General features: G+C 43.4%; 1 protein-coding gene across 8 annotated transcripts in view; it reads right to left on the bottom strand.

Annotated features, from left to right (window-relative positions):
- LOC140650831 (protein patched homolog 1-like) overlaps positions 1 to 16,389 on the bottom strand; it is a 99,958-nt gene that overhangs the window by 4,998 nt on the left and 78,571 nt on the right. For 4 of the 8 annotated variants that reach the window (XR_012042174.1, XR_012042176.1, XR_012042177.1 and 1 more), the window contains 5 exons: positions 13,677 to 13,819; positions 10,360 to 10,459; positions 7,744 to 7,998; positions 6,112 to 6,640; positions 1,982 to 2,078 (listed from right to left, as the gene is read on the bottom strand). Coding sequence is in view for 3 of the 8 variants with exons in the window: in XM_072859627.1 (XP_072715728.1) it covers positions 6,113 to 6,640; positions 7,744 to 7,998; positions 10,360 to 10,459; positions 13,677 to 13,819 (1,026 nt within the window). In the remaining 5 variants the exon portion in view is untranslated. Of the gene's footprint in view, positions 1 to 1,981; positions 2,079 to 5,405; positions 6,006 to 6,111; positions 6,641 to 7,743; positions 7,999 to 10,359; positions 10,460 to 13,676; positions 13,820 to 16,389 lie in introns of those variants that run through there. The other 4 variants (XR_012042175.1, XM_072859629.1, XM_072859627.1 and 1 more) reach the window with 4 other exon arrangements.

The raw sequence follows: 16,389 nt of genomic DNA, 5'->3' as shown, positions 1-16,389 counted from the left end.
AATCAATCCATTTTTTTGTTACATAGAGGGCAAACACACCGCCCCACCCCCCACCCCTCCTTCCTTGCCTGGCCTTCCTGAACAGTTTATAGCTATCGATTGCAGCGCTCCAATCATGTGATTCATCCCACCAAGTTTCAGTGACAGCAATCAGATCATAGCTTTCCAGCTGCACAGTGGCTTCCAGCTCCTCCTGTTTGTTACCCACGCTGCGTGCATTGGTATAGAGACACTTCAGTTGGACTGTTGACTGTCTCGCCTTTTTGGCGGAACCTTTTTGGAGGGTTGGGGGGCATTCCTCACTACTCCGGTAGGTGCACTCATCCACCCTGTTGCTTGTGAGTACACAAGTGTCACGGCTTTGGACCCCACCCCCTGAGTTCCTTAGTTTAAAGCGCGATTCACTAAGTCAGCCAATCTGCCAGCGAAAATTCTCCTGCCTCTTCTAGATAGGTGGATCCCATCTCTCCCCAATAGGCCGTATTCATCGAAGAACATCCCGTGACCATAGAAGCCAAAGCCCTGGCGACGACACCGGCCACGAAGCCAGGTGTTGATCTGCATGATGCGTTGACTTCTGCCCGCACCCCTATCCCTGACTCGCAAGACAGAGGAGAAGATCACTTGGGGCCCCTGCCCCTTTCACCTGTGCCCCCAGGGCTCTGAAGTCCTGCTTGATCTTGCCCAGGTTTTGCTTTACCGTGTCATTGGTGCCCACATGGAAAAGAAGTAGGGGATAGTAGCCTGTGCTTTTAACCAGTTGTGGCAGTCTCTCTGTGACATCCCGGATCTTGGCTCCTGGCAAGCAGCAAACTTCCCTTGACTGTATATCAGGCCAGCAGATGTGTGTGCCTTGGTGCCTCTCAGCAGAGAGTCGTCTACTACTAGCACTTGCCGCTTCCTTTTGCAGTTTTTAGTGTGTGCAACTGGTGCGGTTTCTCCCTGTGAATCTTGTTCATTGGCTTCACCCACTGCCAAGACTTCGTATTTGTTGCTGGTTGGTACATACGAGGAAATGGGGGGGAAGTGATATCCTGTTGCCATGAGTCACCAGAGACCATGGCGCCTCCTTCTCCAAGGTGCTGTCTGTTTGCTGTTGACGCTCTTTGTCTGGTAGTCCTTGGAGGTCAGTGCCACAGGGCCCTAGTATTTCTTCTTGCAAAGTCTCGAATAATACTCTATTTCTTGTTCCCCCTCCCTAATACAGCGTAACCTGCTGACTTCCTCCTGCAGCTCCTCCACCTGCTGCCTGAGTGACTCCACCAGAGCACACCTTGCACAGGTGGAGCTTGCACCCTCCTCCACCCAGGAGTGTGGGGTACAGACTTTACAGCCCTCCACCTGGACAGCAGCTTCCCTGATAGGCAGCTCTGTCTGGGTGGCTGCCTCCACTCGTCCCAGGCTAGCCTGGCTAGGTAGGTGGTTCCCAGCTGCTGCAGAGTGCAGCCCTTGCCGGGTCTCTGCCACCATGCTTCCGATGATCCCAAAGCACTGCCCAATAAGCCCTTCTAATTCCCTGGAGACCTCAAGCTGCTGGGTAGGTTTGCACAGCCAACAGCTAGCTGGGGTGACCATCGGGGCTGCAGCCGAAGCCTGTGGGTGAGCAGAGCAGGCAGCATCCTGACAACTGGTAGAGTGCACCGCCCTTCTCACGCGCCCTTCCACGCAAACTTCCGCACTGCTCCTCTCAGATGACGCTCCCTGTTTGCACGCCCTGTTTGCGGCGCTCCTGGTTGCTGAAGCTCCCTAGGGGCTGGTTATATGCGGCTTCCCAAGGTTTGAACTGGCTGCAGGGACAGCCGGCACCACCTGGCATCTACATGTTGTAGATGAGGTACAGAGTTGGGCATATATAGTGCTGCTAGCTAGTATGCTATGTAGTTGGGCGTAGTATAGTGCTGCTAGGTTTGAAGTAGAAAACGTTGCAAAAACATTCATCTTGAGTGAAATAGGAATGTAAGAAAAGCAGCACACGACTTACTAGTGTTACTTTATACTGGTCCTGTTGAATACACTGTAAACTTTCCATCAGTTGAGTGCTTACTGTGTATAATATCTGATAGTGTGGATCCTCAGACCTGTGAGGAGAAATGCACTGTATCAGTGGACACTTCTGTGTAAAGTGACAGAAAGACCTGATCCGCTAGTAAATGCTACCATGGATATGACTGTGTGAGTGAGCAAAAGTTGCAAGTCCTTGGTCTGTTCCAAGTGTATTCAGGAAAACCTGAATCAGTATTGGCTAGTTTTACAGCCAACTTCCCATGACAGTCATGGAAGCTATGCCCTCATGAGAGTGACAAGAATAGCCCTATAATTTTTACACCTGAAGTGTTTTTACCATAAAATGAATTCTTTGCATGTGGAAACAAGCAAACCGAGAAACAAATGAAAAGCCTACTGGTGCAGGCAGGCATTGTTTCCAAAATTATTACTATGGCTCTGACTCTGTAATCAATGCTTACTCTGGTCATGTGGCTTCAGCAGCGGCTATATGGTATGACTGCAGGATCAGACCTTGTCTTGAAGTCTAGCCAGCTATAGAGATACTTTAATGGACTGTAAATTGAAGTAATTAACTGGTGAAGAACTGCATACTAAGAGAGAGGCTGTTTGAAAGGCTGTATGTCTCTCTCTAATGAAATGGATTTCATTGTTTTACAGGCATTTTTAACTGCCGTAGGAGACAAGAACCGTAGGGCTGTCCTTGCATTGGAACATATGTTTGCACCAGTGTTGGATGGAGCTGTGTCCACTCTGTTTGGAGTGTTAATGCTCGTAGGATCGGAGTTTGATTTTATTGTCAGGTAAAGCATTTGTGTGTCTTGACTTTTTTTTTTTTTAAATAAAAATAAGTATGCTTTTAATATTTAGTCATTTCAGTGTTTCTGTAATTTTATTACTGTGTATGGTGTGTCAAGCATGCTTACATCATGGTCCTGTTTTCCCTATGTTTTATTAACTCCTTGTCATGTGCTAGACATAGTAGTATTTTCATTGCTGGTATTAAAATCTGTTCCAGGAAAATCTGACTCCCAGCATGAAAGGAAACAAAAATGGCCCTCTTTAGCAAAGTTTGCTAATTCTGGAATTAAGTCAGTTTGAAGCAGCTAGTGTTGTCCAATATTAGCTGGATTTTACCTTTAACCTTCCAGATATAGGTCTTCCAGATTTTTCATATGCACAACGATTTGCCTGGAAAGGACACATGGAGCTACAAACATGCTGCAATTACACTGCAACTGATGCTCTCTGGGCCTTCTCCTGCTATCTTTATATGAGGTTTACAGCAATTTATAAATGGGTGAGGAAAAAAGCCCTGTTTGGGAGCTAGGGAACCATAAGTATGAACACAGAACTTCATATTAAAATTTTGTAAAGCAAAGTCCGAAGGCTTTTCTGTTTAGAACTACAGGCACAGTTTCTTGTGGATTTAATTAAGAATGTGAATTTGTCGAGTATGAGAGGAGAGCAAGTTTTTCTTTTGAGGGGAATTAGAGAAGTACAATGAAACAATAAAACAGAACTGAGGTAGAACTGGGCCAATAAAAATGCTCTGAAAGATGACTTAACTGCTTAGGTAAACATAAACTGGATAGGTGATCAGACTTAGCTGACATCCATTTGACAACAACAACAACAAAATGTCGGAGGCAGGAACTGAGAGAATGATTGCTAAATCTCATCAGGATTTTTTGTTTATGTATGTAAGAGATTTGCAGAAAGCAGGGAGTAGGAGGTTTACACTTAGGTCTAAATACATTAAACCTACATGGGGATTATTACTATACAGATATTGCATGCCCTGAAATAGAACTTGTATTTTTTTCAGGTCAGTATATTTTATTTTATTTTATTGGTGGTGAAGAAATAAGGTAGAATTATTCTTTTAGGACCTGATCTTGTAAGGGATGGAACACACTGACATATAGGTTGCTCATAGATTTAGCCTAAATTTACAGGGGTATATTTGCTGTGCTACTTTCCTACTTAACAGACAAAAGATTTGGCAAGCATATTTTTGTATCATAGCAAACGGAAGACTGTAGCAGCCCTTCATTCAAAATTTGGAGTGGATATTCTCTTAGTATATAAAACGAGCATTTCAACTTTTCAGCTTCTTTTATTTTACTTTTTTGCCCATCAGTTTCTTGTTTTCTAACACAATCCGACTTTAGTTCACCTTGTTTAAAAAATAAAATAAAATAAAACAAACCAAAATAAATTAAAATAAAATAAACTATTAGAGCCTGAGCATTGTTATAGTGGGTGAAGACGACCCCAAACTTCCAGAAAGGGATAGATTAGTCCAACAGTGTGGAATATTAAGTAAATTAACAGACACTGTATACACCAAGTGGTCAGAGCTATAATCTTCTTGTTTATCCTAATGTTAGATGGACGAGATGCAAATGTTTAAATGCCTGTTGCTGATCTCTGTCCCAGTATAAAGTTCTGGTGGTTTATCTTAGTGGAGTAGATTGGTTCACCGATTTTTGCTAATGCAGATCAGGAATTCCAAAATGTTTACAGTAGCAGGATATTTGTAGTTTTACAGGACTCTGATATATTTGATCAGATGTAGAAACATGGAGGCAGTAAAGTTTGTTGCCAGCTATGTTGCTAGCTAGAAGCTATGTCGATGCATATGGATGACAGGGAGGTGATTCGAGACAGCCAACATGGCTTCACCAAGGGCAAGTCCTGCCTGACTAATCTGGTGGCCTTCTACAATGGAGTGACTGCCTTGGTGGATAAGGGAAGAGCAACTGATGTCATCTATCTTGACTTCTGTAAGGCCTTTGACATGGTCCCCCACAACATCCTTGTCGCTAACTTGGAGAGATATGGGTTTGATGGATGGACTGTTCGATCAATAAGGAATTGGCTGGATGGCCGCATCCAAAGAGTTACAGTCAATGGCTCAATGTCCAAATGGAGATCAGTAACAAGCGGTGTCCCTCAAGGGTCTGTATTGGGACCAGTACTATTCAATATCTTTATTGACATAGATAGTGTGATTGAGTGCACCCTCAGCAAGTTTGCAGATGACACCAAGCTGAGTGGTGTAGCTGATATGCTTGAGGGAAGGGGTGCCATCCAGAGGGACCTTGACAGGCTTGAGGAGTGGGCCCATGTGAACCTCATGAAGTTCAACAAGGCCAAGTGCAAGGTCCTGCACCTGGGTCAGGGCAATCCCCAATATCAATACAGTCTGGGGAATGAATGGATTGAGAGCAGCCCTGCTGGAGTCCCCAGCACAAGAAAGACATGGATGTGTTAGAGCAGGTCCAGAGGAGGGCCACGAAAATGGTCAGAGGGCTGGAACACCTCTCCTATGAAGAAAGGCTGAGAGTTGGGGTTGTTCAGCCTGGAGAAGAGAAGGCTCCGGGGAGACCTTATTGCAGCCTTTCAATAATTAAAGGGGACTTATAAGAAAGATGGAGACAGACTTTTCACCAGGGCCTGTAGTGACAGGACAAGGGGCAACAGTTTTAAACTGAAAGAGGGTAGATTTGGATTGGACATAAGGAAGAAATGCTTTACTGTGAGGGTGGTGAGACACTGGAACAGGTTGCCCAGGGAAGTTGTGGATGCCCCATCCCTGGAAGTGTTCAAGGTCAGGTTGGAATGGTCTTTGAGCAACCTGATCTAGTGAAAGATGTCCCTGCCCATGGCAGGGGGGTTGGACTAGATGATCTTTAAAGGTCCCTTCCAACCCAAACCATTCTGTGATTCTATGATTCTATGATCTGTCAACAGGAAATGCAATGACACTGCTTTGAATGGGCTACATAACATCTGTGCTTCATTTTCCTCTTCTGGTAAACTGGGATCATAATATGTACTCACCCACTTTGCAAGGCTCTTGGAGTAATTTATGTTTGGATCATCGTAACTTCTTAGCACTGGAAAGCACTATCTTATCCTACCTAACTTCTAGTGCAAAATGTACTATATTCATGGTCAGCAGATTCCAGATGATCAGGGACTAAGAAGTAAACCTATGTGAAGGAAAGGTACTTCAGATAATTCTTATCTTTCCCCTTTCTCCTGATCACAGCATTACCCAAGACAGGCAAATCTACTGGCTACAGGAGACATATCTACCTTATTCTGAGTTGTTGCCAGGTATCCTTTCTTCACATTCAACATCTTGCAGTTCTTTAACTTCTACTTTAGAATTTCTTCTTTCATACCACACATCAAAAGGCACATGGGGGTCCTCAAATGGCCCATGGTCAGCTTCATAGTATCCCTTGTAGGACGGAAAGCTCCCTCCCCAAGAGTTGTGGTTGTGCACAACAGGGTGGACAGCAACAGTCACTGAAGCTGAGGCAGTCACAGTAGTGATAGGCTGGCAGTAGGCTGGTCCTGAGGCACTCATGGCACCAAACACCAGGCTTCTCATGTTATGAGAACGAGCCTTGTGGCCTAAGCAACCCCTATTGCTAGGTCCTGAATGCCGTTCAGCAGAAATTTCAAAAGCGTCCCTGTGAGGGCAGTAAGGAGGTGGTTGCAGCCCTTCCCTTGTTTCCCATTTTGGTTGTCTGCCCTGATGCTGTGCCTGCTGAGTGCCAGCCTCTGGATTCGATTGCAATTTGGGACTCGACTGATACCTTGTCTCTGGCTGAACTACCTGAAAGGGAGACACATGGTTGGTTATGTCTCTGACAAAGCAAGGCAAACAAATACTACACTTTTTTATATTTTATCCCAGGAACAACATTTATAATGGTATTGTCCTGGTTCTAACTCTATAAAGGTAGTGTTCTGGAGTCTTAGAACTGTTGATTTTTCCAGACATTTTTTGTCTGAAGTTGTTAAAACCTGGAAAGCATAACTTCAGATAAACACAGGACTACAGCTGAAAATATATGCACTTCCTACATACTGCTCCATCTTTTCAAAGGGATGGATAGAGCAAGCACTTGATCTTAACTGGTTCAACAAGCAGAATTGCAGGCATTTGGAAAAGGCTCCACCTAGGGTACATACACAGGATGTTAGTGGGGTAGTTTGTACAGACTGTAGGAATCTGTTTCTGGATTTCTTTAAAAAGCGTGAAGCACAGCGGCCACATCAGTCAATAAACCATGACCAACTTCACATGTGGCTGTGCTTGTACCTATTTTTAGGCCTCTGCTGAACAAAAAGTGATCCACATTGCAGCTCAGCATGCAGCATCATGGGGAGCAGGAGATGAAGCTTTTTCACTTTCCTTTGAAATCGCAGTTATGCCAACCCAGTAGCAAGATGGAACAGACCCAAGATTTGATACAACCCTGAAACTTCTTTTTTTCTGGGCTCTATCAATCTTTATCCCCAAGTGATCTGTCCAGAGAAGAGGTATATGAGATGGTGACACACAGAGAGCTGTGTGGAAGAGGTTTGGATCTTTTAAACCTCTCCCCACTTTCTTTCCTGGAGGTCACCCAGAACAGTCATTGAATAGACTGAGAGCTCTCTCTTGTGGCTGGTGCTAATATGATATAACAGCAATTACACATGCTGAAGGCCTCAGCTTTGGTACCATAATTTTACCCCCAACTTGATTCTAAAGGAAAGCCTTCACATCCTGTCTACAAGTGCTCCAAATTTTGGCACAGTCACAAAGCATAATCAGCCAGAAACATGAAAGAAATATTACAGTCTTCCCACAGAAATAGATTTAAATTAAAAAAACCCAACCAAACAAAAAATATTCTTGCCCTACCTCCAGTCAATATGTGAGCTACTTACAGTGGATCTTGCAAAGACAGGATTCTCAGTGGCTTCCACTATTGCTTGATGGACTGGTGCCCCAGAGCCTTGAGTAGCCTCATACTGATGGAGCTCTTCACTGATGCCTGACACTGCAGTTTGAGAGCTGTACTCAGAATCAGAGGAATCTGACCCATTATTTGTGTGCCTGGGTAGCAGTGCAAACCTCATGATGCTGGGGGGTGGCTCAGAAGATGGAGTAGGTAATCTGTTTCGTCCACTGGCTGGAGAAACCTGATAATGACAATGATAATGAAAATTACAAGCATTCAGTATCATTCAATTAGCATTACCCTTATTATTATTAGCACTTGATAGAAATATTCTTTAGCCAAATACACCTTTCCATGCCATGAGAACCTTAGCACTAGTTTTCTGATCAACACCTGTATTACACTGAAAAAATGCATGAAAGAAAAAGACACATGATCTCCATCTCTGGAGATGTATGCAAATAGGATTATACATATTCCTCTATGTATCATTGTCTCAGCAAGTGCATATAATGTTCATGAACATGCACACTTACACTTATAAATATACAAATAATTCCTGGACTTGCCTCCCCCCTCAGCATACATTAAGCATGATTTCATAAATCATCTCAAATGTGTATGTATAGTATGGTTCAGTGTCTAGTTGCAAAGAGAGATGGACACACATAATTGCAATATATGCACATACATACATACATATATATTGTTTGAATAAGGGACAGGCCATGTATATTGTTAGGAATATAAGAGATTATGCACTTTTGTCAAAACTGTTTTATTAATACTGTATTGGGTGTACGTGGCAAGGTTTTGGTAGCAGGAGGGGGGTCTTCAGGGGTGGCCTCTGTGGGAAGAGGTGAGGGGCTGCCCTGTGCTGGACAGAGCCAATTCCAGCCGGCTCCACAACAGCCCCACTGCAGGCCACAGCCGAGCCAATCAGTGAAGCTGGTGGTGCCTCTGTGAAAACATATCTAAGAAAGGGCAGAAATCGCCAGACAGAGAGAGGAAAACAGCAGAGGGAACACCAAGGTCAGAGAAGGAAGAGGAGGTGCTCCATGGCACCAGAGCAGATATTAATTGCAGCCTGTGGAAGACCTATGCTGGAACAGTTATTTTTTTCCTGAAGGACTGCAGCCTGTGGGAGAGCCCACATCGGAGCGTCAAGCACTGGAACAGGCTGCCCAGGGAAGTGGTTGAGTCACCATCCCTGGAAGTATTTAAAAGACATTTGGATGAGGTGCTTAGGGACATGGTATAGTGGTGGTCTTGGTAGTGTTAGGTTTACGGTTGGACTCGATGATCTTAAAGGTCTTTTCCAACCTATACGATTCTGTGATTCTGTGAAAAGTGTGAGAGGGGAGAAGCAGCAGAGAGAAACTACTATGTACTGACTGTAATCCCCATCTCCCATCTTCCCCTGTGCCACTTGGGTGGGGATAGAGGAGTCTGGAGTGAAGGAGTGAAGTTGGGCATGGGAAAGGGGGGAGGAAAGGTGTAGTTTTAATGTTTGTTTTTGTTTCTCACTACCTGGATCTATATTAATTGGCAATAAATTCAATTAATTTTTCCCAAGTTGAGTCTGTTTTGCCCAAAACAGTAATTGGTAAGCAATCTCCCTGTCTTTATCTCGACCCGCGAGTTTTTTTATCCCTTGTCCTGCTGAGGAGGGGGAGTGAGTGAGCGGCTGAGTGGGCATTTTGCTGTTAGCCAAAGTCAACCCACCACAAATACTAAGACCCAAAATAAATACATCTCATATATTACTAGCACTGTATATGTACCTTGTGTTTGATTTTTATACACATGCACACACATATATATATAAACATGCAGCATAGCATTACTGATTCTACTAATGCATGATAAAGATATCCATACATAACACAATAATTGTGTTAACTGAAGTGTAGGCAATGAATAATCAAATACAGATTTGGTAGCTATGAATCCTTTTTTGCTGGACTTGGGCTTTATACTGTAAAGTCCTCAACATCCAGGTGGAGCCTTCCACCCACCAAGATCTTTGCTTGAGCCAAAAGGGTACCACAGGGAGGGATGACTGGACTGGGGGGTGGGGGAGCACCTTTTGGCAAACTTCTGGCCATGGTTATCAGGGTGTGGTCTGTGGACCACCACTGGTGTAATGTTGGTCCATGCAGGCCTCCTTGGTGGTCTGATGAGTTAAATATTTTGAGGAAAGCAACAGAGGCAGTGGGGTGGGAAAGGAGAAGGTGTGTGTACAAAAGAAGCTGTCTTTTGCAAAGTCTTGGGGGAAAGCCTGGTTTTATATTTGCATATGACATTCTGCTTTTAAAAGCTTACCTAATACCTACATTTGTATCTGGCTTGTTGATTGCAGCATCTAAAACAATACTTATTAAAAAATGTACTTTAAAAGTATAAGAAAGTAGAAGCATATCAAATAAATAACAAACATAACATTTAATAAAGATTTAAATTAAAACTAGAGCAAGAAACTTAAAGTAAAAATTTTAAAAATCCAAGAGAATTTTAAAAATAAAGTTTCTAGAGAAGGGGGTTGGTTGCAGGGGGAGAGATAATATTATCATTTCTTCTGTTCACCATTAGTTTTACTGACCTCAGGGTATGGTCCAAAGAGTGAAAGAAGAACAGGAAGCAGCACCAATCCATTGAGAACTCCCAAAATGGTTAAGATTGCCAAAACAGCAAAAAAATACCTGAAGTAGGGTTTAAAGGGGGTGGGAGGGGGAAGAGAAGAAGCACAAATATTGTTAGAAATAAGGGATTACATACTACTGCTAAATATATTTAAATATATATATACTAAATTAAATCTCAAATATTACTAATATTGCACTAAATAATTATATCTCTTTATATACAGGTTTTTTGTTTTTGTTTTTTACCCTTTGGATTAGAGAATGTACATCACACAACCCAAAGTATTAGTTGATAAAAGAAAGAAAGAAAATTCAATTTGTTAATTTCCCAGAATCTGGCAGCATGTAATGTTATTTATGAATGTGTTACACACAAAAATATGGAATGTGCAGTGAATGGCTGAATGGATTGAAAGCACAAATACAATGAAAAGGGGCCCCCATTAGCAAAAACCCAGCAGAAGAAAACAAATGAAGTGAAGGGTGTAGAAGTTAAACAATTTAGCCTAGAAGGGAAAGAAGCCCACTTCTCCCAGCAGCTAATCCAGTGTGAAATACTTCTGCATCTTACAGTGGAATCTCTAATTAAAACTCCAGCATAAGGTAAGGCTTTCCCCTGCCATTCATTAATCACAACTTTCCACCTAGAATTCTGTGAGTTCCAGTTTTACCAAACAGCACAAATTGCAGCCTTTTTACAACAAAGGAACCAGCTTTCTGCAAAGAAAATGCTGCCCATTCTATAGTAAGCTTCAGCATCCTACTGAGTAATAGCACTCCAGAATAGCAGAATTGCATTGCAGGCTAATCTTTTGTTGAACAATTTAACACCTCTGAATACTGTTGTTTTGCATCAGCCATTTCAAACATAAAGGCTGAAGTACTATGGAAGAAGAGGAAAGTGCACAAGTGTTTGTCCTTTCCCACCACTGAGGGATAAGGTCTGGGATCCTTCATGAATACCAAGGTAAACCTGTCAGTAAAAGGAAAGCCTTGCTAGTTGGCATTCAGCACAGCTCGAGCTCAGACTAAATTTAAGGCTGCATTATAACTAATAATTTCAGGAACTCAGTCTTGGGTAAATTCCTGGAGGAGAAGGGGTAGGAGAAGAACTGAGGGCGAATTTGCTACTAATGGCTCTGCTGTCATTAGCTGGCAACAAACTTTAGTGCCTCTTTGGATGCGGCCATCCAGCCAATTCCTTATTGATCGAACAGTCCATCCATCAAACCCATATCTCTCCAAGTTAGCGACAAGGATGTTGTGGGGGACCATGTCAAAGGCCTTACAGAAGTCAAGATAGATGACATCAGTTGCTCTTCCCTTATCCACCAAGGCAGTCACTCCATTGTAGAAGGCCACCAGATTAGTCAGGCAGGACTTGCCCTTGGTGAAGCCATGTTGGCTGTCTCGAATCACCTCCCTGTCATCCATATGCATCGACATAGCTTCTAGCTAGCAACATAGCTGGCAACAAACTTTACTGCCTCCATGTTTCTACATCTGATCAAATATATCAGAGTCCTGTAAAACTACAAATATCCTGCTACTGTAAACATTTTGGAATTCCTGATCTGCATTAGCAAAAATCGGTGAACCAATCTACTCCACTAAGATAAACCACCAGAACTTTATACTGGGACAGAGATCAGCAACAGGCATTTAAACATTTGCATCTCGTCCATCTAACATTAGGATAAACAAGAAGATTATAGCTCTGACCACTTGGTGTATACAGTGTCTGTTAATTTACTTAATATTCCACACTGTTGGACTAATCTATCCCTTTCTGGAAGTTTGGGGTCGTCTTCACCCACTATAACAATGCTCAGGCTCTAATAGTTTATTTTATTTTAATTTATTTTGGTTTGTTTTATTTTATTTTATTTTTTAAACAAGGTGAACTAAAGTCGGATTGTGTTAGAAAACAAGAAACTGATGGGCAAAAAAGTAAAATAAAAAGAAGCTGAAAAGTTGAAATGCTCGTTTTATATACTAAGAGAATATCCACTCCAAATTTTGAATGAAGGGCTGCTACAGTCTTCCGTTTGCTATGATACAAAAATATGCTTGCCAAATCTTTTGTCTGTTAAGTAGGAAAGTAGCACAGCAAATATACCCCTGTAAATTTAGGCTAAATCTATGAGCAACCTATATGTCAGTGTGTTCCATCCCTTACAAGATCAGGTCCTAAAAGAATAATTCTACCTTATTTCTTCACCACCAATAAAATAAAATAAAATATACTGACCTGAAAAAATACAAGTTCTATTTCAGGGCATGCAATATCTGTATAGTAATAATCCCCATGTAGGTTTAATGTATTTAGACCTAAGTGTAAACCTCCTACTCCCTGCTTTCTGCAAATCTCTTACATACATAAACAAAAAATCCTGATGAGATTTAGCAATCATTCTCTCAGTTCCTGCCTCCGACATTTTGTTGTTGTTGTTGTCAAATGGATGTCAGCTAAGTCTGATCACCTATCCAGTTTATGTTTACCTAAGCAGTTAAGTCATCTTTCAGAGCATTTTTATTGGCCCAGTTCTACCTCAGTTCTGTTTTATTGTTTCATTGTACTTCTCTAATTCCCCTCAAAAGAAAAACTTGCTCTCCTCTCATACTCGACAAATTCACATTCTTAATTAAATCCACAAGAAACTGTGCCTGTAGTTCTAAACAGAAAAGCCTTCGGACTTTGCTTTACAAAATTTTAATATGAAGTTCTGTGTTCATACTTATGGTTCCCTAGCTCCCAAACAGGGCTTTTTTCCTCACCCATTTATAAATTGCTGTAAACCTCATATAAAGATAGCAGGAGAAGGCCCAGAGAGCATCAGTTGCAGTGTAATTGCAGCATGTTTGTAGCTCCATGTGTCCTTTCCAGGCAAATCGTTGTGCATATGAAAAATCTGGAAGACCTATATCTGGAAGGTTAAAGGTAAAATCCAGCTAATATTGGACAACACTAGCTGCTTCAAACTGACTTAATTCCAGAATTAGCAAACTTTGCTAAAGAGGGCCATTTTTGTTTCCTTTCATGCTGGGAGTCAGATTTTCCTGGAACAGATTTTAATACCAGCAATGAAAATACTACTATGTCTAGCACATGACAAGGAGTTAATAAAACATAGGGAAAACAGGACCATGATGTAAGCATGCTTGACACACCATACACAGTAATAAAATTACAGAAACACTGAAATGACTAAATATTAAAAGCATACTTATTTTTATTTAAAAAAAAAAAAGTCAAGACACACAAATGCTTTACCTGACAATAAAATCAAACTCCGATCCTACGAGCATTAACACTCCAAACAGAGTGGACACAGCTCCATCCAACACTGGTGCAAACATATGTTCCAATGCAAGGACAGCCCTACGGTTCTTGTCTCCTACGGCAGTTAAAAATGCCTGTAAAACAATGAAATCCATTTCATTAGAGAGAGACATACAGCCTTTCAAACAGCCTCTCTCTTAGTATGCAGTTCTTCACCAGTTAATTACTTCAATTTACAGTCCATTAAAGTATCTCTATAGCTGGCTAGACTTCAAGACAAGGTCTGATCCTGCAGTCATACCATATAGCCGCTGCTGAAGCCACATGACCAGAGTAAGCATTGATTACAGAGTCAGAGCCATAGTAATAATTTTGGAAACAATGCCTGCCTGCACCAGTAGGCTTTTCATTTGTTTCTCGGTTTGCTTGTTTCCACATGCAAAGAATTCATTTTATGGTAAAAACACTTCAGGTGTAAAAATTATAGGGCTATTCTTGTCACTCTCATGAGGGCATAGCTTCCATGACTGTCATGGGAAGTTGGCTGTAAAACTAGCCAATACTGATTCAGGTTTTCCTGAATACACTTGGAACAGACCAAGGACTTGCAACTTTTGCTCACTCACACAGTCATATCCATGGTAGCATTTACTAGCGGATCAGGTCTTTCTGTCACTTTACACAGAAGTGTCCACTGATACAGTGCATTTCTCCTCACAGGTCTGAGGATCCACACTATCAGATATTATACACAGTAAGCACTCAACTGATGGAAAGTTTACAGTGTATTCAACAGGACCAGTATAAAGTAACACTAGTAAGTCGTGTGCTGCTTTTCTTACATTCCTATTTCACTCAAGATGAATGTTTTTGCAACGTTTTCTACTTCAAACCTAGCAGCACTATACTACGCCCAACTACATAGCATACTAGCTAGCAGCACTATATATGCCCAACTCTGTACCTCATCTACAACATGTAGATGCCAGGTGGTGCCGGCTGTCCCTGCAGCCAGTTCAAACCTTGGGAAGCCGCATATAACCAGCCCCTAGGGAGCTTCAGCAACCAGGAGCGCCGCAAACAGGGCGTGCAAACAGGGAGCGTCATCTGAGAGGAGCAGTGCGGAAGTTTGCGTGGAAGGGCGCGTGAGAAGGGCGGTGCACTCTACCAGTTGTCAGGATGCTGCCTGCTCTGCTCACCCACAGGCTTCGGCTGCAGCCCCGATGGTCACCCCAGCTAGCTGTTGGCTGTGCAAACCTACCCAGCAGCTTGAGGTCTCCAGGGAATTAGAAGGGCTTATTGGGCAGTGCTTTGGGATCATCGGAAGCATGGTGGCAGAGACCCGGCAAGGGCTGCACTCTGCAGCAGCTGGGAACCACCTACCTAGCCAGGCTAGCCTGGGACGAGTGGAGGCAGCCACCCAGACAGAGCTGCCTATCAGGGAAGCTGCTGTCCAGGTGGAGGGCTGTAAAGTCTGTACCCCACACTCCTGGGTGGAGGAGGGTGCAAGCTCCACCTGTGCAAGGTGTGCTCTGGTGGAGTCACTCAGGCAGCAGGTGGAGGAGCTGCAGGAGGAAGTCAGCAGGTTACGCTGTATTAGGGAGGGGAACAAGAAATAGAGTATTATTCGAGACTTTGCAAGAAGAAATACTAGGGCCCTGTGGCACTGACCTCCAAGGACTACCAGACAAAGAGCGTCAACAGCAAACAGACAGCACCTTGGAGAAGGAGGCGCCATGGTCTCTGGTGACTCATGGCAACAGGATATCACTTCCCCCCATTTCCTCGTATGTACCAACCAGCAACAAATACGAAGTCTTGGCAGTGGGTGAAGCCAATGAACAAGATTCACAGGGAGAAACCGCACCAGTTGCACACACTAAAAACTGCAAAAGGAAGCGGCAAGTGCTAGTAGTAGACGACTCTCTGCTGAGAGGCACCAAGGCACACACATCTGCTGGCCTGATATACAGTCAAGGGAAGTTTGCTGCTTGCCAGGAGCCAAGATCCGGGATGTCACAGAGAGACTGCCACAACTGGTTAAAAGCACAGGCTACTATCCCCTACTTCTTTTCCATGTGGGCACCAATGACACGGTAAAGCAAAACCTGGGCAAGATCAAGCAGGACTTCAGAGCCCTGGGGGCACAGGTGAAAGGGGCAGGGGCCCCAAGTGATCTTCTCCTCTGTCTTGCGAGTCAGGGATAGGGGTGCGGGCAGAAGTCAACGCATCATGCAGATCAACACCTGGCTTCGTGGCCGGTGTCGTCGCCAGGGCTTTGGCTTCTATGGTCACGGGATGTTCTTCGATGAATACGGCCTATTGGGGAGAGATGGGATCCACCTATCTAGAAGAGGCAGGAGAATTTTCGCTGGCAGATTGGCTGACTTAGTGAATCGCGCTTTAAACTAAGGAACTCAGGGGGTGGGGTCCAAAGCCGTGACACTTGTGTACTCACAAGCAACAGGGTGGATGAGTGCACCTACCGGAGTAGTGAGGAATGCCCCTCAACCCTCCAAAAAGGTTCCGCCAAAAAGGCGAGACAGTCAACAGTCCAACTGAAGTGTCTCTATACCAATGCACGCAGCGTGGGTAACAAACAGGAGGAGCTGGAAGCCACTGTGCAGCTGGAAAGCTATGATCTGATTGCTGTCACTGAAACTTGGTGGGATGAATCACATGATTGGAGCGCTGCAATCGATAG

Source organism: Ciconia boyciana, chromosome 4, assembly GCF_034638445.1.
Source record: "Ciconia boyciana chromosome 4, ASM3463844v1, whole genome shotgun sequence".
In the NCBI taxonomy this organism is placed as follows: Eukaryota; Metazoa; Chordata; class Aves; order Ciconiiformes; family Ciconiidae; genus Ciconia; species Ciconia boyciana.
Note: the sequence above shows the minus strand (reverse complement) of the source record. Positions and strands in the feature narration are given on the sequence as shown.